Source organism: Oryzias melastigma, linkage group LG5 (assembly GCF_002922805.2).
Source record: "Oryzias melastigma strain HK-1 linkage group LG5, ASM292280v2, whole genome shotgun sequence".
NCBI lineage: Eukaryota > Metazoa > Chordata > Actinopteri > Beloniformes > Adrianichthyidae > Oryzias > Oryzias melastigma.
This window is the reverse complement of record NC_050516.1, coordinates 35,606,169-35,631,761: the sequence shown is the minus strand read 5'-3', so window position 1 is coordinate 35,631,761 and position 25,593 is coordinate 35,606,169. Positions and strand designations below refer to the sequence as shown.

Sequence of the window (25,593 nt, the reverse complement as noted above, 5' to 3'; positions counted from 1 at the left end):
AACTGCAGGAAAGGTGAATTCCTAAGATTTTCTGTTTATTTGTGAAACATTTGGCTGAAGATCAACTTGTTACAGACGACTTCCAAGGTGACAACAGGACTTCCTCTCCCCAAAAATTGAACCATCATCGTTTTACTTTGGTTTCATGTTTTCCCCAGTTAAAGCTGTGAATTGTGTGGTGGATCAAAGAAGCAACGGGAGAGAGATAAAGATTATACATTCCATCAAATTCATTTTGACAGATGACCTTTAACCCTACACCATCCATCAAACTCGTTTGGACAGGTGACCTTTGACCCTACATACCAGAGATGTTAAACTCAATCGCACATGGGCCCAATATCCAAAACACACTTTGGGTTGTGGGCCGAACAGGATTAACATTTATTGAACACTAACACAACATTTTTAAAACTTTAAAAGTGTAACTTTTTAACATAATTATGAACTAGATATATAACATTAACTGTGATAATGCTAGAGGGAATGCTGTAAGCTAAATTTGGCAGCTGAAGATGATAGTGCTGATAGCTGAAGATGCTGAAATTGATAGTTAAAAACGCTGAAGCTGATAGACGGATCAAATATTAGCTAAATTACAAATTAGTCAAAAAAACAAAAATACAAAAAAAAAAAAAAACGTAGGTTAGCCAAAACAGCTAGCATGTAGCTGAAAAAATAGCTAAACTTCAAAATATCCTTAAAAACTGGGGGAAAAAGCCTTAGTTAGCTAAAGCAGCTAATGGGTAAATATTAGCCTAACTCCAAAACAACCAGATAAAACTTATAAAGAAAAATCTTCAATTAGCCAAAACAGCTAGCACGTAGCAGAAATATTAGCTAAACTCTAAAACAGCCTAAAAAACTGAAAAAAGCCTAAATTAGCCAAAATAGCTAGCATGTAGCTGAAAAAATTAGCTAAACTCCAAAATAGCCTAAAAAATCTTAGTAAATACCAAAATAAATGCCAATTTTTAAAACTTTAAAACCATAACTTTTTAAAAATAATTATGAATAACAAAAAGGCAGAAATATTATTCCAGAATAAATCAACTTAAACCTTAAATAATTTTCAATATTTTACTCTCCATCAAAATATATATACCCAAAATCATTCAAGTTAGAAATAAGCACAAGATAACATTAGGGAATTAATAAGAATAAAATAAAACAATCTGGAGGGCCACGTGCTATACACCCTTTAAATCTAAAATTGATATTAAATTGTTACATTATCTCGAGGGGCGGGGCACCAGTGTAAACGAGTTTGATGGATAGTGAAGGGTCAAAGGTCACCTGTCAAAATGAGTTTGATGGAAAGCGTATTCTCTCTCTCTCTAACAGGCAAGAGCGAAACAGTCACATAAATCAATTCTTAAACATCTCCATTTATCTAGTTATCCTCCCCGGCGCCCTTGATGAGCCGTTTGTTGCCCCTCTTCCCTCCGGGCCCTCGAGGTTTAGCAAAGGCCTGCTTTAGGGTGTGCTCCATGGGATGAACCTCTTCGTACAGGAATTCCTCCGTCAGGCCGTCACCACTGTCTATCTCCATCTGTGCAGAGGATTTGAATGAGCGTTCAGACAAATGAACCAGCAGGCCTTCTCTGGGTCATCTCTACCTTCTTGGTGACTTCCAGCTGGTAGTCTCTCTCCACCTCATCCAGTAGCCGGTTCTTGCAGCTGGAGTACAACATCCGCTCCTTGATGCTGCACGTGTATCCGGGCATGGAGTATATGAACACTGGAAAAGACGAGTTCAGAACATGAACATTCGATCGTTAAAGACCCACTCGGAGGAAAATTGGGTTTTTAACATGTTATTGGAGCATTTTTCTGACCATGCTTAAACAAGAGGTGAATTTCTTATGAACTCCTGCCGCTCTGCAGAAACTATGTCTTGAAAAATGACAGATTTTTTATTTATATGGATAAAAACATATTAATTAACAGACCATTGGGAACGCTTTGAAAATAAATCAAAACTTTTCCTCGCAGTCCAGCTAAAATTCCTCAGATTTACAGCTCATAAGCTGCACCTGGAGACTTAAAGATGCTATTCTCAAGTTATTTTGACTTGACTGTAGGAATGTGCTTTTTTATTTCTCCACACAGGACAAAGTGAGCACTAAATCACTTTAGCTTTCTCCTTGAGCTCTCAGTTCAGAGCTAAACAAGCTGTACATGATGTAGAAACACAACGTTCCATAATTCATAACCTATATCTGTAAAAACGTCTATGAAATCACGCTGAAACCATTTGGCTCATACTAGTACAGACCCACCGAGTGTTTAAAAATTAAGAGGAAATGTCAACAGGCTATGAAACTGAACATTTTCATTAAAAATAAAAGATACATTTCTAACTATTTGTAGATAAAAAAAAGAAATGATAATTCAATTAATAAATATTTTAAATATGATAAACAATTATTTTTCTACCAATAAAACTGCTGAAAACTTGTGATTTTTTCAAAGGATGATGAAGCTCTTCCTGTCAACAACATTCTTCCTGAAAGCAACTCAAAGTTCAGGCACAGGCCGAGTCTCAGGAAGCTTCCTGCAGAGGGAGCTGTCGTGATGGTGGAGAGGTTTACACAAAACCAGAGTACTCCATAAATCTCATTAACACAAACAAATATGTGCTGAGATAAGAAATGCTACTAAAAGAAATACAAAGACAAGAACAACTTTCCTGTGAATCTGTTTCATTTTAAGACCTGAGAAAAATAGAGCACTTGTTGTATGAGGCAATTACACAACAATGAAAATGGTCAGGAGTGAATTCTTCCGTTTTTTTTAAGTCTCCCTCTGATGAAAATCCTGTTTTTTTTAATTTTTACATGTAGGTGCGGCATTTTTCTTCTGAAAAATGGTTGGTTTAGTTTTTATGTAGCAGCGGCGAAGATTTACGCTAGCAAGACGCAGAGCTATTATAATCAGACAGGGGAGGATCAGGGGTGGAGCACCAAAAGCCACGCCCCCTCAGAGGAGATTTTGGAAACAGAGGCTTCAGATCAACATGAAAAAAATGTTTTCAAGACATTTAGGTTGTGGGATTTTGGTTAAAAACGTCATAATCACAATGAAAACACTACTGGGAACATTTTTTGATTTAAAAAATTGTCATAGGTGGACTTTCAAGACCCACTGAAATAAAAATTGTGTTTTAAGATGTTTTTAGATGTTTTTTCTGATGATGGAGGACATATGTAAAGAAATTTAGGCTTAAAATTGCATTTCTGAGTATTTCTGTATTATTGGGAATTAGAAAAAGACACAGTTGGAAAAAAGATGACGTAGAAACTACAATCCGCTCCACTTGTAGACAAACGGATCCATGAACGTTTGTGTTTTCCTCGTCTGAGCTGGAATCTGGATCAAACATTACAGATGGATAGCTCCGATATCCAACAGTAATGTTGTGTTGGAGTTGTGAGGGGTGTAAGCTAGCAGGAGAGCATGTAACAGATGGATGATGGGAAACGGGGGCGGGCCTACTCCAAGGCTATGTCCGAAATCCCTCCCTAATCCCAAACTACTAAAAAACTATGCGGGACTATCCAGTGCCCTGGATTTTAAAAGCAATTCCGACTCACTACTTTACTTCTGTTTTGCTAAAAGGCGGATATGACATCATCGATTTCACGAAGTGAAAATCAAATCAATACGACCATTTCATGGGATCTATTTGTGACTTAACGACACGTATTTTTTTGACTTAGGCTAAAATTGGTAAAAGTGTAATTAAAAGACTACTGAGAATGCTTTTAAAATAGATCGAAATATAGTTGGAGTTGGACTTTAAAGATCTGTTCAGAAAATAGCAGCAGAGAAACAGTGAAGGTTTCTGTTGTTTTCTGTAGACTGGATTACCAAGCGCCTCATCCAGCTGGCCTTGATGGGAATGCTTGAAGACAAAGAAGTGGTATCTCGGGGAATCTGTGGGAATCCTGAAGGGAAGCTCATGGATTTCCGTTGGTTTGGTGTGAACCAGCTCGATGGTCTCTTTGTCAACATCCAGCCTCTGCAACACAGAACACACCTGTGAACACCTTGTTTGTTCTTTGTGTCACTGATTAGAAAGTGTGTCGCGCTCATATACAGATTATAGAGAGAACTGGACTCATCATCCCCTCCCCCTTTGAGATCCAAACAGGAAGTACTGGTCCCAGGAAGCCAAAATAAACCGTTTACTCTCATTCTGTTTGTCAGAATAACCCTTCTTGCTCTGGTGTCTCTTCTTAACATGTTCTTGCCAAACCTATTTTTTTCCATTATATATTTTCTTTATTGCTAGTTATTAGAGTTATAAACTGGCCAATCAGATCCCTCAATAAGAGCATGTGGTCCCTGCTGGCCCCACCTCAAACGTTCGAAGCATTAGACTAAGGTTATGTCCGAATTCCCTCTCAAACCCCTAAATACAAAAAAAATATATAGTGCCGGACTATACAGTGTCCTGGATTTTTTTGTTTTTTTGTTTTTCCAAACGCCGGATATGACGTCAACGATTTAAGACAAAATCGAATTAATACGAACATTTCGCAGCGTTTATATACGACTCCACTGTGTTCTGATGGTGAAAATGTGGATTGGTCATTAAAAAAATACATTTAAACACCTTTTTCTGCAAAAACTTATTCAACCGCAATGCATTTTGGTCTATATTTGCTAATCTAGTGAGCATCGATGCATGCTAGTTTTTCACAAAGACTTCTGGGAAATTTCTAGCACTCTCGATTTTGGAATTAGTAGTTTCGAACAGCACTAAAAAATGGCGAGTGGGGAATTCGGACATAGCTTGACAAATTCTCAAAACAATCACTGCTTGCTAACGTCCTAACATGGCGAAATTGGTCGAGATTCAGTCCAAAGAAGAACTGAATTGACTTCAATTTGTTGAATTTCCAGGATTCTCAGTGTAAAATAATCCGTGCAGATATTCCTTCGTGGCTCACCAGCTGGATGTAGTTGATGCGTTTGTGCTTTAGCTGCTGCAGAGCTCGTTTGGCCTCTTCTTGTAAAGGAAATGACAGACCCTGAAGAGTCTGTGCTCTCTTATCTAAGCCAAATTCCATAGTGACCTGAGGGGAAAAACACAGTTATTCTTCCTGTCTCGCTGTTCAGGGAATGAGCAGAAAGTGCACTGAAGGTGACAGACCCTCGCCCGGGCTGTAGGAGTCCCAATCCGTCTGCGCTCATCCTGAAGAAGCCAAAGGAGGAAATTTAGCTTTTTTCACAGACACACAAACATGATTCTTTTATATAAAAAGGAAACATACCCACACCACTTTATCCTGCAGGAAAAGGAAGAGATAAATAAAAACTCAATCGCACAAGGGGCCAAAATCCAAAAACACCTTAGATCACGGGTCGAACAGGATAAACATTAATTGAAGATTCTAAAACTAAATTTTTAAAACATTAAAACCGTAACTTTTAACATACTTATGTTCTAGATATGTAGCATTGTCTGCGGTAATGCTAGTGTGAATGCTTTAGCTGAATTTGGCCGCTGAAGATGCTAGAACTGATAGCTGAAGAAGATGCTAAAATTGATAGCTGAAAATGCTGAAGCTGAAAACTGAAAACACTGAAGCTGAAAACATTAAAGCTGATAGCTAGCTAAAATATTAGCTAAATGCCAAATTAGCCCCAAAAAATAAAAAAAGGCCTAAATTAGCCAAAACAGCTAGCATGTAAATATTAGCCAAACTCCAAAACAGCCTAAGAAAACTTAAAAAGAAAACCCTAAATTAGCCAAAACTGCTAGCATGTCGCTGAAATATTAACTAAACTCCAAAATAGTCAAAAAAATCTTAGTAAATGCTAAAATAGTCCAAAAAGCTAGCAGAATGCTAATTTTTAAGCTTTAAAACTATAACATTTTAACATAATTATGAATAATAAAAAGGCAGGAATATTATTTCAGAATAAATCTACTGAACTAAATCTACTGAATTTAATATATAATATATTTTGTCAAATTATACAAGTTAAAAATGAACACAAGATAACATCAGGCCATTAATAACAATAAAATAAAATGATCTGGAGGACCGGATAGAATTGGGCCTTGATTTCGACACGTGATATATCTGTAATGAGCTGTCATGGTGGACATTGAGGTCTTCGTGCGCACCTCTGTGACCCTGATTCGCTGCAGCTCCTGCTCAGCTGCTGTCAGAGGAGCGGGAGACGAGCAGGAGGATCTGTGGCGCAGGTAACCCTGGAAACACAGGTCCTCCTGCAAACACAGACACAACCGTGGTCACTAGCGCAGCTGACAGACCCACAGCTCAGTCTGCTGAAGGGATTTCACAAACCTCAACGGTACCAAACATTTCATCTTTGATGTGGCCTCCTCCAAACTCCTTCTTCAGGGTGGCACGGGTGGCGGCGTACATCATCTTTTGCCTGACCTGTGAGGCAGCAGAGCGCAAAAACAAACTGTCTTTTTTATAGTTTAGATAATATTGAATTGGAAAACAGTTAATTATATAGTTTAGAAACGTTAATGTTCACATAAAATGAGGAGAAAAGGCAGATTTTACATTTTGCACACAGCACCAATATAGGATGTGGGTTAAAAATAAGCAAACAGTAATGTCAAATACAAGCTTTTTTCCTCTATTTATTTTTATACTTTAATTTTTAAAGACTTTTCTTGTGTCCTTACTTAAAATATCTTATAAATATCATGCTTATTCACTTCTTAGCAGTAACAGAAAATAAAAATGTATTCATAACCCTTTATAACAGGGGTGTCAAACTCATTTTGGTTCAGCCGGATCATTGACATAATAGCAAAATGATCTATGGTCAACTTGTTATCTGTAGCCTTGTTTTTTGTTTGTTTTGTTTTGTTTTTTCTCAGTCAGTAGTCTACAATGGAGTATTAGGGCCACCAAAAAAATTAATAATAATAGTACAAGTTTTTTTTAATTTTTTTATTGACTTTAAATCTCGTAAATCTACAAGTTTTAATCTAACAAATTTACTAGATTAAAAGTTGTAAATGTACAAGAAAAACGTCATAAATTTAGCTTATGACTTTTTAAAGTAATAAATATACAACTTTACAAGATTTAAAGTTGTACTTACTACTTATTTTGTTTGTAAAATGGCCTTAATACGCCGTCGTTGCAGCCTAATCACTTATTATATTGTTTTTTGTGCGTATTTCTTGATCTCTTGTTTTGTCGGTATTTCTTTTTCTTTGCTCCTCCTAGTGGCGGAATTGCACATTGCAGTCATTTCTTATTCCTCGCCACAGGATTGGAATAGAAACTTGCTTTTTTCCCCCCAAACATCCTGGGCTGGACTAAACCATCTGGCGGGCCAGATCCGGCTACACCCCTGCTTTATAACTTTCATGTCTTATCCAGTACAAGTATTTCTTAAAGTCCAATCTCATTAGCAATATCAAAACATTCCCCCAAAACACCATAATGTGGTCCATGTTTTCTACCCTGTAGTTCACCATCACTCCACTAGGGGCAGTAGAAAGGCCTTTTCTGCTCATTTCAAAATGGCTGCTTCCATAAAATCTCAAAAACACTTTTGGAGGGAAAATTTTAGCCAATTTTCAAAACTTTATGGTGAGAATAGCTCATCCATTGTTCCTCGTTTTACATTATTTTTTACTGTGTTGAAAGAATGCAAAATTTGTTTATGGTTAATTCTTTATAATACAGTTAAATGTGTGGATGACATTTGAGACAGGAGGGAAACCGGGTGATTTTCTTTTAACACAAATTTTGAATCTTAAACCAATATTGTTGAAAATCAACCAGTGTATAATAGTTGATTTTATCTGTATCTAATTAAAAATAAATATTGCAAAACTTTCTGGTAGAAATATCAAAGGATTAACAATAAAAAAACATTCTGTCTCAAGAAAAAATAAAGTTTTCTGTCAATTTTTTGATTTACAGGGTTATTTTTGCTGCATTGAAAAAGTCATAAACTGTTAAATTACATGCAAAAAGTTCAACATTTCTCTAGATCTGGTTTAGTTTTTTTTTATTTATAAAAGGTCAGACGTTGGCACATAAGTAAAACTGATCTTTGGCTGCAGGAAAGCTCTTGTGCGTCTCGCCTCCAGGCTTCAACCCAAACTGGATAGAGAATGGAGTAACTACAGACCACGAAACACACGTACGGGTGAATGATCAGGAGACCACGAGATGAAGATCCACTCGTATCCCTGCGAGTTCTTGGAGTCCAGCCGGTAGAGGATGTAGCATGGCTGCTGTGGTGTGAGCAGAGGTAGCAGAAACTGATCATAATCCTTCTCCCAGCTGTGGACGGGCTCCCTGCATGAGTCTAGAACCAACTCCTCTAGAAGAGAAAAGACCAGGAGTCAAACCCTGCTCCTCAGTTTGGAGAAATACCAGGCGTCACATTTACCGTTTCTGATGATAATCTTCATGATTCGGATGGAGCCTCCTCTCGCTCGTGCCAGGAACTCTTTCAGTTCAGAAGTTGCTGAAAGAATCAGGTCAATAGGAAAGTCAACTGGAGGAAGTTTGACCTCCATGAAGAAGGTTTGACTTTACCTCAGAGAAAGAGCCCTGGGTGGTAATTTATTTAGGGGGGTCAAATTATCAATTTAATCGCAATTAATTAATCACAGAATTTTTTTTTAAGTTAATCTATAATTATAATTTATTATATAAGGGAAAATTCCCAAAGAGTTGTTAGTTATTATAAATTAAAGGACAAGGCAGAGCCCTGATTAATGTCCATTAATTTCTGATAATGCGCACCTTAAAGGTCATTATCCCACTTTTATCATGATCATTTACAAAATAAATAAATATAAAAACTAATTATTAGTAGGGCCGGGAATTGAATAAAAAAATTAACGAATTAATCGCAAACAGGGAAAAAATTAATTGCAATTAACTTTTTTTTTTAATGACAAAGTTTTTGCCGACCACTTATTATCCAACTTCTTATCTGTGATATGAAATAACAAGCAAAACTTTACATTCAGAACATTTATCTTTAATTAAGGCCATTAACGAACTAAAAAAGGAAAAAAAATCAGATTAATCACACTTTTTTGTTGTGATTGATCTCTATTAATCACATTTTACTACATTTTATGAAAATACTTTGAAATAAAAGAGGCAAGAGAGAAATTTTTCCTTAATTTTTATTGTCTTAATTTTTTCAATTTATCAAGTGTTTATCCAGAAACTCTAAAAACTTTTATGTCAACAGTTTTACTCCAAGAAAACAAAGATGTTGACACACATTTATGTTAATTAAGTTGCTCTAATTAATATTAATGCGTTAATTCAAGTTATATAAGGTTCACAGCCCTAATTAGGATTTTAATCTTGTTATTTTTTTAGGTTTAATCGTTTTTCACAAAAAAATTGACTATTTGAGTCTTAAAGTGATGTGTTGTCATGGTAACGGCTACAGGGCCTGCACCGACCTCGCTCTGCTACAGCGAAGGAAAGTGGTGTATCCTAAACACCGTAATAAGTCGAACAAAACATAATTTCAGGGGGGAACTTCACCTCTTACTGCTTGTTTCTGGACAGTACATTGGATCAGACGGAACCAATTTTATTGGGTTCAGATCGAGTCCTGATCCTTGTGTTTGGTCTGTTTAAGCGAACACAATGTGTCGAGTCTGAATACACTAAAGTCTAAAGTCTTAATACTTCAATTTGTTGCCGTCACCTTCTTGTATCTCATTTCCTTCTTAATTTTTCTTTTCTTCTGCTGCATTACAGTCTTCAAATTCACCAAACAATAAGAAGTTTGTGGTCAATATTTTGTGGAATGCTCAGAAAAGTTTTCCTATTGTTTTTATGTGTTAAATAAGAGCCCTCTGGACCTGATGTGTTTTTATTTTATTCATTGTTCCAGACTGAAAAAAATCCCCCTTGGTGTATGAAAGTAAAATAATCTGTCATAATTAAATAATTTATGAAGCTACTTTTTAAGTTATGCTTTGATCTTTTACTGTGCAATGTCATGAATTCAAATGCTAATAAAGGGGGCTGGGTTGAAATTGATTAATCGATTTGAACTGACCTAACCTAAACAGATCAATAATCAATTTATAAAAAAACTTAATTCATTCAATTTCCCATAGGACGGCTAATGTTAACGCAAGGTCATTGCTGACTAAATGAACATCTTTATTTACTCAGAGGGATGACTTTTTTTAAAATACCAATTTTTGGTCTAAAGCATTGTTTTTTGCTCATACTTTCTTCTTCTGTAATAAGTTGTGATGCTATAGCGCAGGACTGTCAAACTCAATCGCACTGGGGCCGAAATCCAAAACACACCTTAGATCAACCTCCAGGATAAACATTTATTGAAAACTCTAAAACGTTGAAACCGTAACTTTTTAACACAATTATGAACTAGATGTATAGCATTACCTCCAATAATGCTAGTGGGAATGCTGTAAGCTGAATTTGGCTGCTGAAGATGCTGAAATTGATAGTAGCTCAAATATTAGTCAAGTGCCAAATTAGCCCAGAAAACAAAACAAAACAAAAAAACCTAGGTTAGCCAAAACACTTAGCATGTAGCTAAAAAAATGCTAAATTTCAAAATACCCTAAAAAACGAAAAAAGTCTAAATTAGCCAAAACAGTTAGCATGTAGCTGAAATATTAGCTAAACTCCAAAATAGCCCCACAAATCTTAGGAAATGCCGAAATAGTCCAAAAAGCTAGTAGAATGCTATTTTTTTTTATTTTAAAACCGTAACTTTTTAAAAGTTTTTTTTTTTTTTTTGAGTCAGGAATATTATTCCAGAATAAATCAACTTAAACTTTAAATAAAACTTTCAAATTTTACTCTCCATAAAAATATATTTTGTCAAAATTACACAAGTTAGAAATGAGTGCCAGATAACATCAGGTCTTGACTTGACACATGTGCTATAGCGCGATCGCCACCTAGTGGCCAAACGGAAACGTCCTCCAGGAGAAGCAGAACAATGTTTACAATGTTAATGATCTGAACATTTTTGTTAGAACTTCTACTTTAGAGAATCCATGTAACACTGTATGATATTAACAATGTCATTATTTTACTACTTTTCTCTACTTTATTTCACTTTTACAGTATGTGAACTGGATCAGATTAATATAAATATATTCAAAACAAATTAGATTAATAATGAATTTCTCAAAAAAATTTGTATAAATTTGTAAACTCAAAATTGAATTTGAAGAAACAAAAGAATGGAATTGATCTAGTGAATCACAATAATATATCACATTTTCCCAGCAAATATTTAAGTTAGATTCAAAGTAAATCATAGTCAATAAGATGAATTAATTACAGGTTAAGTTAAATAAAATTAATCGCGTGACAGCACTAAATGTATTACACAAAAACTACGTATTTGACCTTCCACCTCCCTCTTGTCTCACCATGGTTACCAAACACAGCAGCCTCATCAATGATGGAGGACCAGGTGAGAAAGGTGAGAGAGGTACGCTTCCGTCAACCAGACTCGGATGCTCCAGTTACCAAATGCCATTACACACACATCCAGACATTTACATTTATATATTCATTATTGTAACTGTTTTTTTAAAATAAATTAAGAACAATTACATTAATCACAGTATTTTTAATCTCTCATTTATGAAAAAGGTTTGTGATCAAATTCAGTGATAAAAACATTAGAAATTTAAGCAAAATATTGAACAAAAATGTGAGTGGATTGTATTTGCACAAACATTAGAAGTACATGAGCTGTTCACAGCAAAGACTACACAGTAATGTTGGCTTACCATCAATTCCAGTTTGGTGAGACATTTTCTGCTGCTTTACGACGGCGTCCAGGTGTGTCCTCGCTCAGCACTCGGCCTGACTCTCCTCTGAAGCCGGACAGGTGGACCCGGGCGCACCTGTGACATAAATGTCTCCTGAGCCACTCAGGAGCTTCCCAACACTTGAAATACAATCTGCGGAACTGTGGCTGATGAGTAATAACGTGTCTGTCAGAGGATATGCCAAAGCAGCCGCCGATCTAAAACTCTCTGCGTATCAGTGACCGCAGCATTCTCTAGCAGGTCACACGCCGTTCTCTGCGGCGCCGCGCGCCACTCCGCATCCTGGGATGGCAGCGGAAGGGTTGAAGGTTTGCCGATGCGGCCGGTGTGTCAGGTGTAAAGACATTTTATCACTCATTCAGGCTGATCAGCTCAGGCAGACGCCACTGTGGGATCTCAAATTCCAGCCCAGAAATGTGACACCGGGCCAGAGTCGGAGCGCCACATTTCAACGCCGTTCCAGGACACTGTGGTCAAAATATCTTTAGTATCTGATCAGTAATTGTGTGGAGTAAAAGGTGAAGTGTATCAACTCCTGCAATCCCACTGGAAGCATCAACAAACACGTCATCTCCTGGAGTTTATGATTGAAATGAACTTTGCTGAGTTCTGCCTGTATGACTCAGGACGGAACAAAGCTTTGTGGGTAAAACTGTAAACTCTAAATGTTCCAGCGCTGCGTGCGCGCTCGCCACCACACACGCCGGTCCCACACACACACATAGCTGATGTGGGTGAGAGAACGATAAGTGAGTACCTGTGATGGGATCATCCATTATTCACTCCGAATGAGTCCACAACCCAAGCATCTATACATTATTCAACATGGCTCCCAGCCCTCTGCTCTGCTGCAGGAACACACCGTGATGTGTTTGTGCTCGTGACAGACTCACACAGACTCACACAGACACACACTTCACTTCCTGTGTGAAAATACATTTTATCTTTGGGCTTAAGTCTATATTCAGATGTGATCTGTCCGTCCTTACGTCTATCCATCTATCTGAACATCCTTCATCTATCTGTTCTTTCATCTCTCCATCTATCTACAGATCCTTCCATCCGTCTGTCATCAATTTTGTGTAAGAATTATAATTCTGTTCATCCATCCATCCATCTGTTGGTCCTTCCATCCATCCATCCTTCTTTTCAAATGTCCTTCTATCCATCCATCCTTTCCTCTGTCCATCCATCCATCCACCTATTCATCCATCTATCCTTCCTTCCATCCATCCTTTCTTCTGTCCATCCATCCATCTATCCACCTATTCATCCATCTGTCCTTCCTTCCATCCAGCCTTTCTTCCGTCCATCCATTCATCTATTGAAATGTCCTTCTATCCATCTGTCAATCCATCCATCTATCCTTCCTTCCTTCCAGCCTTTCTTCCGCCCATCCATTCATCTATTGAAATGTCCTTCTATCCATCTGTCCATTCATCCATATGTCCTTCCTTTCTTCCATTTATCCATCCTTCTTTTCAAATTTCCTTCTATCCATCCATCCATCTTTCCTTTCATCCATCCATCAACCTATCCATCCATCCATCCATATGTCCTTCTATCCATCTGTCTATTCATCCATGTGTCCTTCCTTTCTTCCATCCATCCATCCTTCTTTTCAATTTTCCTTCTATCCACCCATCCATCTATCTTTCCTTCCATTCATCCATCTGTCAATCTACCCATCCATGAACCTATTCATCCATCTTTCCTTCCTTCCTTCCAACCTTTCTTCCGACCATCCATTCATCTATTGAAATGTTCTTCTATCCATCTGTCCATCCATCCATCCGTCTCTCCATCCCTCTATCCTTTTTCCAAACCTGTTTAATCCCTTTTAGGTTAAAGGGATGCTGGAGCCTATCACATCCACTGTTGGGCTATTAAAGTTTGCAGAAAGAATACATCTACAATCTGAACAACAAATGTAAACAGTTGATGGACTAAAAGGGAGATTATTATCAACAGTAAACCATAATGTGACAGGAAACTAAATATTGAAAATAATGTTAAAATAGTGAGTCAAATGAATATTTATGAAGGAAAATTGTTTATTATGAAACATTTAAACCATAAAAACACAGTACAGACAGTAGAAAAAAGCCAAATAAATGTCAGCAAAAGTTCTTCACAAACGTCTTCATACGTGTGGAAGAGACAAACGTCTCAAAATGTTTCAAATAAAATGTTACAGGTAAAAGATTTTTCTCCAGCATAATCTCTGAGGTCAGGACTTTAGTCTGAAGGTAAGAGTCGTGTTCATGAGTACGTTCTTACAGCCGAGGTGGAGGATGTCCGGGCTCTTACACGTCTTCATCACACGGGAGCCAAAATGTCTGCAGAGAACAGAGCGAATAACGGTCAGCAGGTAGAAACAGACGTGTGAGTGACAGCCTCACCCACCATGTTTGAATGACAGCCTCACCCACCATGTTGAGTGACAGCCTCACCCACCATGTTTGGGTGTCAGCCTCACCCACCATGTTTGAGTGACAGCCTCACCCACCATGTTTGAGTGACAGCCTCACCCACCATGTTTGAGTGTCAGCCTCACCCACCATGTTCGGGTGACAACCTCACCCACCATGTTCGAGTGTCAGCCTCACCCACCATGTGTGAGTGACAGCCTCACCCACCATGTTTGAGTGACAGCCTCACCCACCATGTTTGAGTGTCAGCCTCACCCACCATGTTTGAGTGAAAGCCTCACCCACCATGTTTGACTGACAGCCTCACCCACCATGTTGAGTGACAGCCTCACCCACCATGTTCGAGTGACAGCCTCACCCACCATGTTTGAGTGTCAGCCTCACCCACCATGTTTGTGCAGGCGCTGGCGAACGTCATGAATCTGGGGTTGAACTGCAGAGTGTTGATGGCTCCCGGATGCTTCCCATCCAGCACTGCCACCTTCATCCCACTCTCTGTGCTCCAGACATGAACTCTCCCGTCCTCTGAGCCTGCGGCAGACACACCTCGTCCTTATTATCAACGTCTTTGTCTCAGAAACGGAGCTGAAGCAGAGGCTTACCGATCATGACGAACTGTGAGTCTGGAGTGAAGCAGGCTTCCAGGGCCATGCCTGTACTGTTGTTGTAGCCCTTCAAAGGGAAAACAGTCACTTCAAGTTACCTTAAAACGCCTCCAGATTCAGTAAAAACTAGGGCTGGGAATCGATTCAAAATATTTAACTAGTTAATCACAAATTTGAAAAAATTAATCGCGATTAATGTTATTTTTTTAGTCCTAGTATCTCACAATGTTTAATCATGTACATTTTAAATGACAATAGGACTGCCACATTTAGTTGACTAATCGAAGACAAATCGATAAATAAAATAGTCAACGACTAATTTAATGTTCAATTAGTCGTTACTTTATATTATATGGAGTCAGAGTGTAGTAAAATTGAAAGTTATATTGGCATTCTGCTAGCTTTTTGGACTATTTTGGCATTTAATAAGATTTTTCAGGCTATTTTGGAGTTTAGCTAATATTTCAGCTACATGCTAGCTGTTTTGGCTAACTTGGGCTTTTTCAGCTTTTTAGGCTATTTTAGAGTTTATCTAATATTTCAGCTGTGTGCTAACTAATTTAGGTAATTTAGGCTCTTTTCTGTTTTTAGGTTATTTTGGAGTTTAGCTAATATTTCAGCAACATGCTAGCTGTTTTGGTTAATTAAGATTTTTTCGTATTTTTAGAGTAATTTATAGTTTAGCTAATATTTCTGCTGCATGCTAGCTATTTTAGCTAATTTAGGCTCTTTTCTGTTTTTAGGTTATTTTGGAGTTTAGCTAATATTTCAGCTGCATGATAACTGTTTTGGCTAACTTAGGCTTTTTAAGGCTAAAATTCGGCATTTCACTAATATGGCTATCACCTTTAGCGTTTTCAGCTGTCAGCTTCAGCAATTTCAGCTTTCAACTTAAGCATTTTTAGCTATCAATTTCAGCATCTTCAGCAGCCAAATTCAGCTTACAGCATTCACATTAGCATTATCGGAGGTATCTAGTTTTTAGTTAGTTTAAAGCTAATGATGGTTAAGATGTGTGTTTTACATCCAGATTGCCCATGACCTGATTAGTTGGAAAAAAAAATCGCTGATTAGTCGACTTTTAAAATAATAATTAGTGGCAGCACTAAATGTCAATTTTTATTATTGAACAAGAACCACAAATAAAAAAGAAAAATATCCCACAAACAATCTTTGTAGCAAAAAACAGGCCAAATATAAAATTTTTCCTTAATTTTTATCATCTAAAATGTTTAAATTTATCAAGTGACCACCGTATAAGGGGGATAATACCCAACGAAGTGTTTCAACACACTATTAAATATTAACGCGTTAATTCTTTTTGATTAATTGCTTGTGTTAATGCGTTAAAGTTATCAGTCATAATAAAAACAGATGAAACTGTAGGTCTGAAACGACAGCTGACTTACTGAAAATGTGTGCAGCACAGAACCGCTGAAGGCGTTCAGGATGCGAATGCTGCCTCCGTTTGTGTAGATGAGAATCTGCTTCCCGTCGTTGCTGAACTTCAGTCCGGTCCAGTCACAGGCGCGGTTGAACCGAGACTCAAAGTTGGCAAAGGGGCCCTTTCAAGAGAAGGATTTAAGACTTTTAGCTGTGGTTTGATGAACAGCTCAATGATGTATGATTGTATTAACTGTATTTTTTTTAATTGTTAACTCAATCAACGTCATTCCACGTCATTGGAATGACGTCGATCGTGTTAATGGTTACATGGTGAGTTCTTCGTAACATGGCAACTGTTCAGTCTGTGGGCATCTGTAGATTTCAATCTGACCCGTACCTTGTCAAAAGCACGCAGGTCATACAGCTTAATGGCCTGGGACTCCACCCCCGCTGCAAAGATGAGTCCATCAGGGTCAAAGGAACATATTGGTCTCCCAAGCGGATTAGTCAAACCCTAAAAAACAGAGGAAACAAGAAGAAAAAATGTGGAAAAGTAGTTGTAAACTCACTCTTTGATTTTAATTAACTCTTGATGTTAAAAAAAACTTTTCTTAATTTATTTTTTTATTTCTATTTGAATAATCTGTTCAGTTTTAGTCATGACAGTATTTCTGGAAATCTTGACGATACAAATGTTTGTTAACTGCTAATATATAATGTTGTTATAAGTGAATATTTGTGCTTTTTTTTAAGATTCTACAACTTAAGTCTCAAAGTCAAAGTCCGGGGGCCAGATCCGGCCCTCCGGATTATTTTATTTTATTGTTATTAATGGCTCGATGTTATCTTGTGCTTATTTCTAACTTGTACATTTTGACAAAATATATTTTTATGGAGAGTAAAATATTAAACTTTATTTAAGGTTTAGGTTAATTTATTCTGGAATAATATTCCTGCCATTTTATTATTCATATTAATATTAAAACATAACGGTTTTGAAGTTTTAAAATTAGCATTCTGTTAGCTTTTTGGACTATTTTGGCAATTACTAAGATTTTTTTGTCTATTTTGGAGTTTAGCTAATATTTTAACTACATGCTAGCTGTTTTGGCTAACTTAGGCTTTTCTTTTTTTTTAGGCCATTTAGGAGTTAGCTAATATTTCAGCTACATGCTAGCCGTTTTGGCAAATTTAGGCTTTTTTTTGGTCAATTTTAGAGTTTAGCTAATATTTTAGCTACATGCTAACTGTTTTGGCTAACCTAGGTTTTTTTGTTCGTTTTTTAGGCTAATTTGGCATTGAGCTAATACTTTAGTTGGCTATCAATTTCAGCGTTTTTAGCAATTAATTAAAGATTCTTCAGCTTTCAGCATTATCATCTTCAGTGGCCAAATTCAGCTTACAACATTCACACTAGCATTATTGCAGGTGATGCTATATATCTAGTTCATAATTATATTAAAAAATGTTGGTATTAAAATTTTTAAAGTTTCTGAATTTTCAAAATGTTTATCCTGTTCAGCCCACGACCTAAGGTGTGTTTTAGATTTTGGTCACTTGAGTTGAGTTCGACGCCCCTGCTTTAGAGTTTAGGATACATAATTTGTACTTATAAGTGTAAAAATAGCGAGTAGAAGCTGTGTACCTGACAGTCTGGAGAGCGCAGATCCCAGATCCGGATTGTCTTATCTAAGGAGCTGGAGATGAACATCTCATCCACAGGAGACATGGAGAGCGCAGTTACCCTGATCCACAAACAAACGCAAAATGTTAAAAATTATGTCACAGTGGAAACTAAAGATTTCATAGAACTGTGTAAAAACCTGAGGAATATAATCAAATTTTATGTCCATCGAGGTTAAAATTTGTATTTGGTTGAAATAAAAATGGTCTCCATCCATTCATCAGATCTGTGTCACAAGCAGCTATCCCAGAGTGAAGGAAGGGTGAAGGAGGGAGCAAAAAGAGCAAGAATACCAAAGACTGGGGGAGCAATCAAACTTATACTTTTGTTTTTCATTCATAAACATTTTGCTGAACATAGTCAGAGCTTAAGTATGTTCATCTTTTATACTAGTGGTAATTAGTGGTCATTTTTAAAGATGATCTGAGTTCTGCCTTTCCAGGACTGAACTGTCAAAATGAGCAGAAACTACAAAGAGTTTCCCTCTGCTCATTTCCACCAGTGGTTCTTACTTTTTCCGTCTTGCCTCAGGGGTAAGAAAAGATTTGCGGCAAAAACTTTTTCTTAAAGGGCTGTACAGTGGTGCAGTGGTCAACACCCTCGCCTCACAGTGAGAAGGCCCCGATTCAGGGGTCTGCAACCTGCGGCTCCGGAGCCAGTTGAGGCAACTCAAAATTTGTTTGTGAATATAGTTTGTCATAAAAACCTGAACTAAAACTTTGATCTGTGACGTGACTCACATGCTCTGTTATGAATAAATGATAAGAAGAGGAAGACTGTGTGGATCTGAGCGAGCCGGTCTCTCTGTGTTCTGTGTTCCTGCCTGTAATCCCTTTGATGGCGTTCACAAATGTGAGGTCAGATCCAGGGACTCCACTCACCGTGCGCTGTGACCCGGGAAATATCGGATGTACTTGTTGTCAGTGAGTGACAGGTATCGGATGGTGTCTAAAGGACAAAAGATAGATTCAGTTTTCTACTTTTGTAGCATATTATTGCCCTTCTAATATTTCTGACTGCAGGTTTTACCATCCAGCTTGTTGGAGGTGTACACCACTGTGTTTGCATCTCCATAGGTGTAGCGGATGAGGTCCACTCCATACTTCTTGCTGAACAGAGTTCTGCTGGGTCTGAAAGAGGACAAAGCAGTGATGAGGAACTATTTCTGATGCAAATGCAGACATATTCAATCAAAAGCACAGCCTTACTTCCCCTCTTGCATGTCATATAACACAATGCAGTCATCGTTGCTGCTAGATATGGCATTTTCTCCATTTGGGCTGTAATCCAAACAGTTTACTTTCTCTGAATTGCATCGATATGTCCTAGCGACCCTAAAACTCCTCAACACGCTGTCTGTGATCTTCATAGCTACGATGTGACCCTTAGTAAAAACATCGTAATAAACTCACTCCTTCGTCCAATAAATATATCCTTTTAGTTCAACAAAGCGTAGTGACTTATCTTTCTATTTTTAAAGCGCAGATATTGATAAATGTCGTTAAAAGGGAGAGTTTTGCTCTGTGAGAGGTTTTAATTTGAAAGAAACAGTTTTACGATCGATTTATATTTCGGTACCTGAGTGGCGGGCGGTTTAGAAAAGTTATCGTTGTATTGGAGCCCTTCACATAGCGGCGAGTGAGGGTGAATAAAACCAACACACTAGCTCCAAAAGGAAATTGCGATACTTAAAAAATAAATCGCTTCCGTTTTACTTTTTTCCTCTTCAAATTATTTTCAAATAAATATATAAAAAGACAGAAAATACTATATATATATATATATATATATATATATATATATATATATATATATATATATATATATATATATTCTACGTTATCAGTTTTTTTTCCTTCTTTCTACCTTAAAGCCAGTTTACAGCATGAACATGTTTTTAGCTTTAGTGGTTTAATGTTGGAATTTAAGCTTTTTGGGGATTGAAGAAGAAGTTCAGTTTCCACCTGTACATTTAAAACATTTATTACTGATATAGTTGCTTTCTAAAATAATTGTAATACATTTTGCTCAAATAGTTTTTTTCACGCCTTTATTTATTTGAGAAAAGCTAACCCGGAAGTTATTCATCGGGCTTTTTTTTGTTTTACTTTATACATAACTTTGTGTAAAATAAATAAAAATACTTTCTGTACCGCTTATAAAGATTTTATATCTTAATATTAAAAAAAGTTGTCATTAATTATTTCCTGTTTTATATTATTTAATAAAATCAGGTTTTTGTTAGACATTTTGAAAGCTGTGACCCGGAAGTTTTTTTGTGACCGTCCATCCCTGTGCTCCATGTGTACAGTCATTTTTATGTCGTTTTGCTATGGTTATCATGAGGAAATTCATTTGTGTGGGTAGAAACACCTCCAGCTTCAGAAGAACCGTCCTTCAGGTCAAAGCTCCGTCTAGTCGCCGCCATGATGATCCGGAGACCAGTCATGCCCTCACCCGGGGTCAGAGCTCTGCGGCCGAGCACGCTCCAGCACCAGACACCGATGACAAGCCCCGGCTCAGAGCCATCGATCTGGCTCAGGAAGTCCGGCAGGAGAAGAAACAGACGGGGGAAGCCGGAACCGCGGCGTCCGCTCGTCCCGGGCGGGTGGCGGAGCTGAAACGGTTCAGTCAGCAGCTGCAGAACGTCCATCCCAACGTGCTGGCCAAGCATCTCCACAGAGGCGTCCTGTACACGGATAAGGATATAGTTGTTGTCAATAAACCTTACGGTGTTCCTGTCAGAGGTACTTAATCGGTTTATTACTTAAAGCAAAAATTACAACTTCTGTTTACTTTGAGTGCAAGTCACAAGTTTTAAGACCCTCTCCAGTGGACATTGGTTCTTGGAGCATTCTTTGACTATGGTGGACAGATATAATGAAAATGTTCATTTCTGAAACCACTTGTAGACAAATAGATCCATGTTTAGCCTGGTTGGGGCTATAATCTAGCAGGTGGGAGTGTTAAGTGATGGACGATGGGAAGTGGGGGTGGGCTCGCTCTGCACTAGCAGTCCCGGTCACAACTCTGCAGAAACTACATTCTAGAAAACCACTGGAAATGCTTATGGAATACTTAAATGATTGGAGTGAGTCTTTAAACAAAATTTAACCATTTAAAAACGTTTTTATGCATTTGGAGAGTTATTACTTGATAAATTATTGCATTCTGGAAGCAACAATAAAACATTTCAGTAGTAAAATCTAAGCTGCAGAAAACAAGATTAAATCTGAAGTGAACGTCTGCTCTCAGCTTCTAACTTCAGCTCCTGTGGAACATATTTTCAGAACAGCTTGAAGATCTATTTTACTTACCAACAAAATCTGTCTATTATTGAATGAAATAGTCTGACAGAATAATGTGAATCTTCATCCTGACTGCTTTGCTTCCTCAGAGGATGCAGGAGCCAGTTCCATCTCCTCTGTCCTTCCGGTCCTCTCCAAAATGATGACCGGGATGAAAGTAAAGTCTGGATCTCCACTCCTCCCCTGCCTCGGCCTGGAGAAGGACTCAACGGGAGCCCTCCTGCTAGCCAGGAGTGAGGAAGTGGTGGAGCGCATACAATCCCTGAAAAGAAATAACCAAGTGCAGAGAAAATACTGGTGAGACCGAGTGTTGGACTGACAGGCCGGATACAGAGGGACATGGAAATGAATACGTCTGCTCTGCAGGGTTGTTGCAGTCGGTGTTCCTGTTCCATCTGACGGACTGGTGGACATTCCTATTATTGAAAGAGAGGTTGCAGGTCCTCAGCCACACTTCAAGGTGATTCTTTCTAAGAATTTTATAACCCTGAACAGAGAAGCTCCAGTGTTTATGTTCTATAATTTACGGCACGTGTCAAAGTCAAGACCCGGGGGCCGGATCCGGCCCTCCGGGTAATTGTATCCGGCCCTCCGGGTAATTGTATCCGGCCCTCCAGATCATTTTATTTTATTTTTTTATTAATGGCCTGATGTTATCTTGCTCTTATTTCTAACTTGTATAATTTTGACAAAATATATTTTTATGGAGAGTAAAATATTGAAATGTATTTAAAGTTTAAGTAAATTTATTCTGGAATAATATTCCTGCCGTTTTATTATTCATAATTATGTGAAAAACGGACAGTTTTAAAGTCTTAAAAATAGTTATTCTGCTAGCTTTTTTAAGTATTTTGGCATTTATGAAGATTTTTTAGGCTGTTTTTGAGTTTAGCTAATATTTCAGCGACATGCTAGCTGTTTTGGCTAATTTACTTTTTTTTTAATTCTTTAGGGTATTTTGAAGTTTAGCTATTTTTTCAGCAACGTGCTAGCTGTTTTAGGATTTTTTCAGTTTTTTAGGATATTTTGAAGCCTAGCTAATATTTTGAGCTACATATGCTAGCTGTTTTGGCTAATCTGCATTTTTTTTGTTTTTTTTTTTTATTTATAGCTAATATTTCAGCTACATGGTAGATGTTTTGGCTAATTTAGGCATTTTTTTATTTCAGTTTTTTAGGATATTTTGAGGTTCAGCTATTTTTTTCAACTACATGCTAGCTGTTTTGGCTAACCCAAAATTTAATGTTTTCTTTAACTAATATTTTAGCTAACGTTTTAGCTGGCTATCAGCTTCAGTGTTTTTAGAATTTACTGGAATTATGTTGATCATGCTGACAATTTAAGTTATAGTACTTTAAAGACTTTGTGTTTAAGCATCACTGGCGTTAGATTTTAAAGAGTTCATTTGTCAAAAATAATTTTTAAGAGATTGTGTAGGAATTTGGAAAAACTGTCTCAAAATTTTTTTGCTCCTAGAAAAATGTTTTTGTAAATTTGTGAGAAATATTTGTTAAGCTTTTAAGCTGTTAAACCAACGAGTTTAAAACCTCAAATGACATGAGTTTGATTTCAGATGGCTCTGAGTCCGCTCTTTCGAATGAGCGACGCAGGACACGGGTTAACCAGAGTCCGAGGTCACCGGCAGGCCCATCCTGCTGTCACCAAGTACAGGGTCCTGGAGAGCTGCGGCGGCTGCAGCCTGGTGGAGCTCCAGCCTTTAACCGGTACAACTGTCTGGTTATTGTGGAATTCTCCCCCAAAGCTGCCATATTTTTTACTGTCTGGATTCTTCCGTCTGCAGAAGTGAAGCATCAGATGAGGGTTCACATGGCGTTTGCTCTGGATTGCCCGATTCTTGGGGACCACAAGTACTCTCATTGGAGCAAACTGGCACCACAGGTAAAGCATGTTAACTACAACCAGAAAACACATCCAAGCCAAAAAAATAATCAAAATGCATTTAAAAGTTATTACAGGAAGTCATTTTATTGGGAGATAGATCCATGACTATACTTATTGGTATTTAAAACTACTTTAGAGTACTTTGAAGTCCCCCTCCAATGAGCCGTTCACATTTCTGTGGTCAAATCAGCATCACTGGATTTTTGGTGTGAGTTTCATCCAATACTTACGGTAGCAGGACTGAGAACGCTGGAAAATCTCCACCAGACTCCACGGAGCTTCTTGATGTGACCACGGAAATGTGAACGGCGGCTCATTTGACCGCAGTTGGAAAGGATTGTAAATCAATGAAAGAGCATTTTGATGTTAGCTTTGATTATTTTATCAAGAACTCTGAGAAACCAATGATTGAATGTATTGATCACAGTCAATAAACATTGGAGAATTAGCTAAAAGAGTCTTTGGTGAACTGGAAGGAGAAAGAATCAGGATTTTGGAGGAAGTTCTGTCCATGAAGATCTTCACTTCCTCGTCCAGCTGACATCCGGATCAGAACCATACGGCTGGACTTTACCCAAATTGATGGATGTTTTGATGTAGCAGTGGTGAAGATTTAAGATAGCGAGACATGGAGTTTTTGTGGGGGGGGGGACAGGGGCGGGGCTACTCAGCTCAGCTCCAAAGCCACGCCCCCTCAGAGGAGATTTTGGAAACAGAGGCTTTAGATCAACATGAAAAATGACTTTTTAATACATTTATTGTTAAAGGAGCTAAGCCTAAAACTCAGCTACTGAGAATGTTTTGACCCAGAGTGAGGTTGACGCGCTCCAAGCATTAAATGTCCACTCCTTTTGTATGGCAAGACATCGACATTTATTTTCTGTCATTTGCATACATGCTTGCGTTCGTGCCATAGTGCCTTTGTACGGTCGTGCGCTAGTGCGGCGGTCAAAAACCCTTTGCCCTTCCGGGCCAAAACACCTGTCAAACACTGTGACGTCTTCCCTTAAATACAGAATCCCCCTACTGGGAGTAAGGTGAACTACAATCACAATTGTATGGCTCCTATATTTATGTTGAGAGATTTTGGTTAAAAACTTCATAATCACAATTAAAAAACTAGTGGGAACTTTTTTTTTACGTTTCCTGGTCATTTTGACTTTATAATTTTCCGCAAATGGTTAAATTATGACTTTTATGCTGCGAGACATCTTAAAACAAGGGTGTCAGAATCAATCGCACATTGGGCCAAAATCCAAAACACACCTTAGGTTGTGGGCCAAACATGATAAACATTAATTAAAGACTCTAAGACTTAATTTTTAAGACTTTAAACCTGCAACTTTTTAACGTAATTATGAACTAGATATATAGCATTACCTGCCATAATGCTAGTGTGAATGCTGTAAGCTGAATTTGACCGCTAAAGATTCTAGTGCTGATAGTTGAAGAGGCTGAAACTGATTGCTGAAAACGCTGAAGCTGATAGCTAGCTAAAATATTAGCTAAAAAAGAAAGGTTAGTCAAAACAGCTAACATTTAACTGAAATATTAGCTGAACTCTAAAATGGACAAAAAAGCTGAAAAAAGCTTAAATTAGCCAAAACAGCTAGCATGTAGCTGAAATATTAGCTAAACTCCAAAAAAATCCTAGTAAATGCCAAAATAGTCCAAAAAGCTAGCAAAATACTGATTTTTAAAACTCTAAAACTGTAATTTTTTAAACATAATTATGAATAATAAAAAATCAGGAATTTTATTCCAGAATAAATCAACTTTAACCTTAAATAACTCAGTATTTTACTCTCCATAAAAATATATTTTGTCAAAATTATAAAAGTTAGAAATGAGATCAAGATAACATCGGACCATTAATAACAATAATATTAAATGATCTGGAGGGCCGATTAGAATTTCCCGGACTCGTGTCTTAAACGTATTGGAATCTGAAGAATCCCTTTGGAAAAAATCGTGAACAATATGTTAAAATAATGATGATAAACACCAGTTTGTGTTTTGGTACCAACCTTCCAAACTGCTTTGATCCACAGAAATTGCCAGAACACGTTCTGAAAAAGCTCGGACTGGAACAAAGCAAGATCCGGTACCTTCCCCTCCATCTCCACGCCCGGCAGCTGCTGCTGCCCGGAAGCAGCGGCCAAGCCGGCATCCGGGTTTCCTGTCCTCTGCCCAAGTACTTCCTGCAAACACTGAACCGACTGCGCCTGAACTCGACTGAGGACAAAGATGAAAAGTCACCTTCAGAAATCCAAGACGCACAAGTCCAAAAGCGATAGCCGGGACCAGAAACTGGACATGACCGTTGAAATTAAATGGGGGATTACCTGCAAAGGTGGCTTCCAGGAGGAGTCTGGTGTGCCGCTGTAGAGCTAAACAAAAGCTTTGATAATAAAGTGTTGTAGATCTGAAACTGTTCATGGTTCCTCCT

General features: G+C 37.8%; 3 protein-coding genes across 3 annotated transcripts; 1 reads left to right on the top strand and 2 right to left on the bottom strand.

The window, feature by feature from the left end:
- Positions 1 to 1,368: 1,368 nt before the first annotated feature.
- Positions 1,369 to 11,892, bottom strand: LOC112145713 (twinfilin-2). The gene is made up of 11 exons (XM_024271105.2): positions 11,786 to 11,892; positions 8,413 to 8,490; positions 8,165 to 8,343; positions 6,327 to 6,422; positions 6,143 to 6,247; positions 5,283 to 5,297; positions 5,162 to 5,203; positions 4,959 to 5,084; positions 3,874 to 4,024; positions 1,620 to 1,741; positions 1,369 to 1,552 (listed from the first exon to the last, which is right to left on the bottom strand). Exons 1-11 carry the CDS (start codon positions 11,808 to 11,810, stop codon positions 1,394 to 1,396), a joined length of 1,098 nt encoding a protein of 365 aa, XP_024126873.1. The 5' UTR covers positions 11,811 to 11,892; the 3' UTR covers positions 1,369 to 1,393.
- Positions 11,893 to 13,876: 1,984 nt separating this feature from the next.
- Positions 13,877 to 19,494, bottom strand: LOC112145714 (WD repeat-containing protein 82). Its single transcript, XM_024271107.2, has 9 exons — positions 19,143 to 19,494; positions 18,964 to 19,064; positions 18,816 to 18,882; positions 17,896 to 17,995; positions 16,648 to 16,764; positions 16,274 to 16,429; positions 14,862 to 14,931; positions 14,648 to 14,790; positions 13,877 to 14,166 (listed from the first exon to the last, which is right to left on the bottom strand). Exons 1-9 carry the CDS (start codon positions 19,301 to 19,303, stop codon positions 14,134 to 14,136), a joined length of 948 nt encoding a protein of 315 aa, XP_024126875.1. The 5' UTR covers positions 19,304 to 19,494; the 3' UTR covers positions 13,877 to 14,133.
- Positions 19,495 to 20,199: 705 nt separating this feature from the next.
- rpusd4 (RNA pseudouridine synthase D4) lies at positions 20,200 to 25,575 on the top strand. Its single transcript, XM_024270180.2, has 6 exons — positions 20,200 to 20,681; positions 21,332 to 21,539; positions 21,609 to 21,702; positions 22,816 to 22,966; positions 23,044 to 23,141; positions 25,196 to 25,575. Exons 1-6 carry the CDS (start codon positions 20,267 to 20,269, stop codon positions 25,439 to 25,441), a joined length of 1,212 nt encoding a protein of 403 aa, XP_024125948.1. The 5' UTR covers positions 20,200 to 20,266; the 3' UTR covers positions 25,442 to 25,575.
- The last annotated feature ends 18 nt before the right edge of the window (positions 25,576 to 25,593 follow it).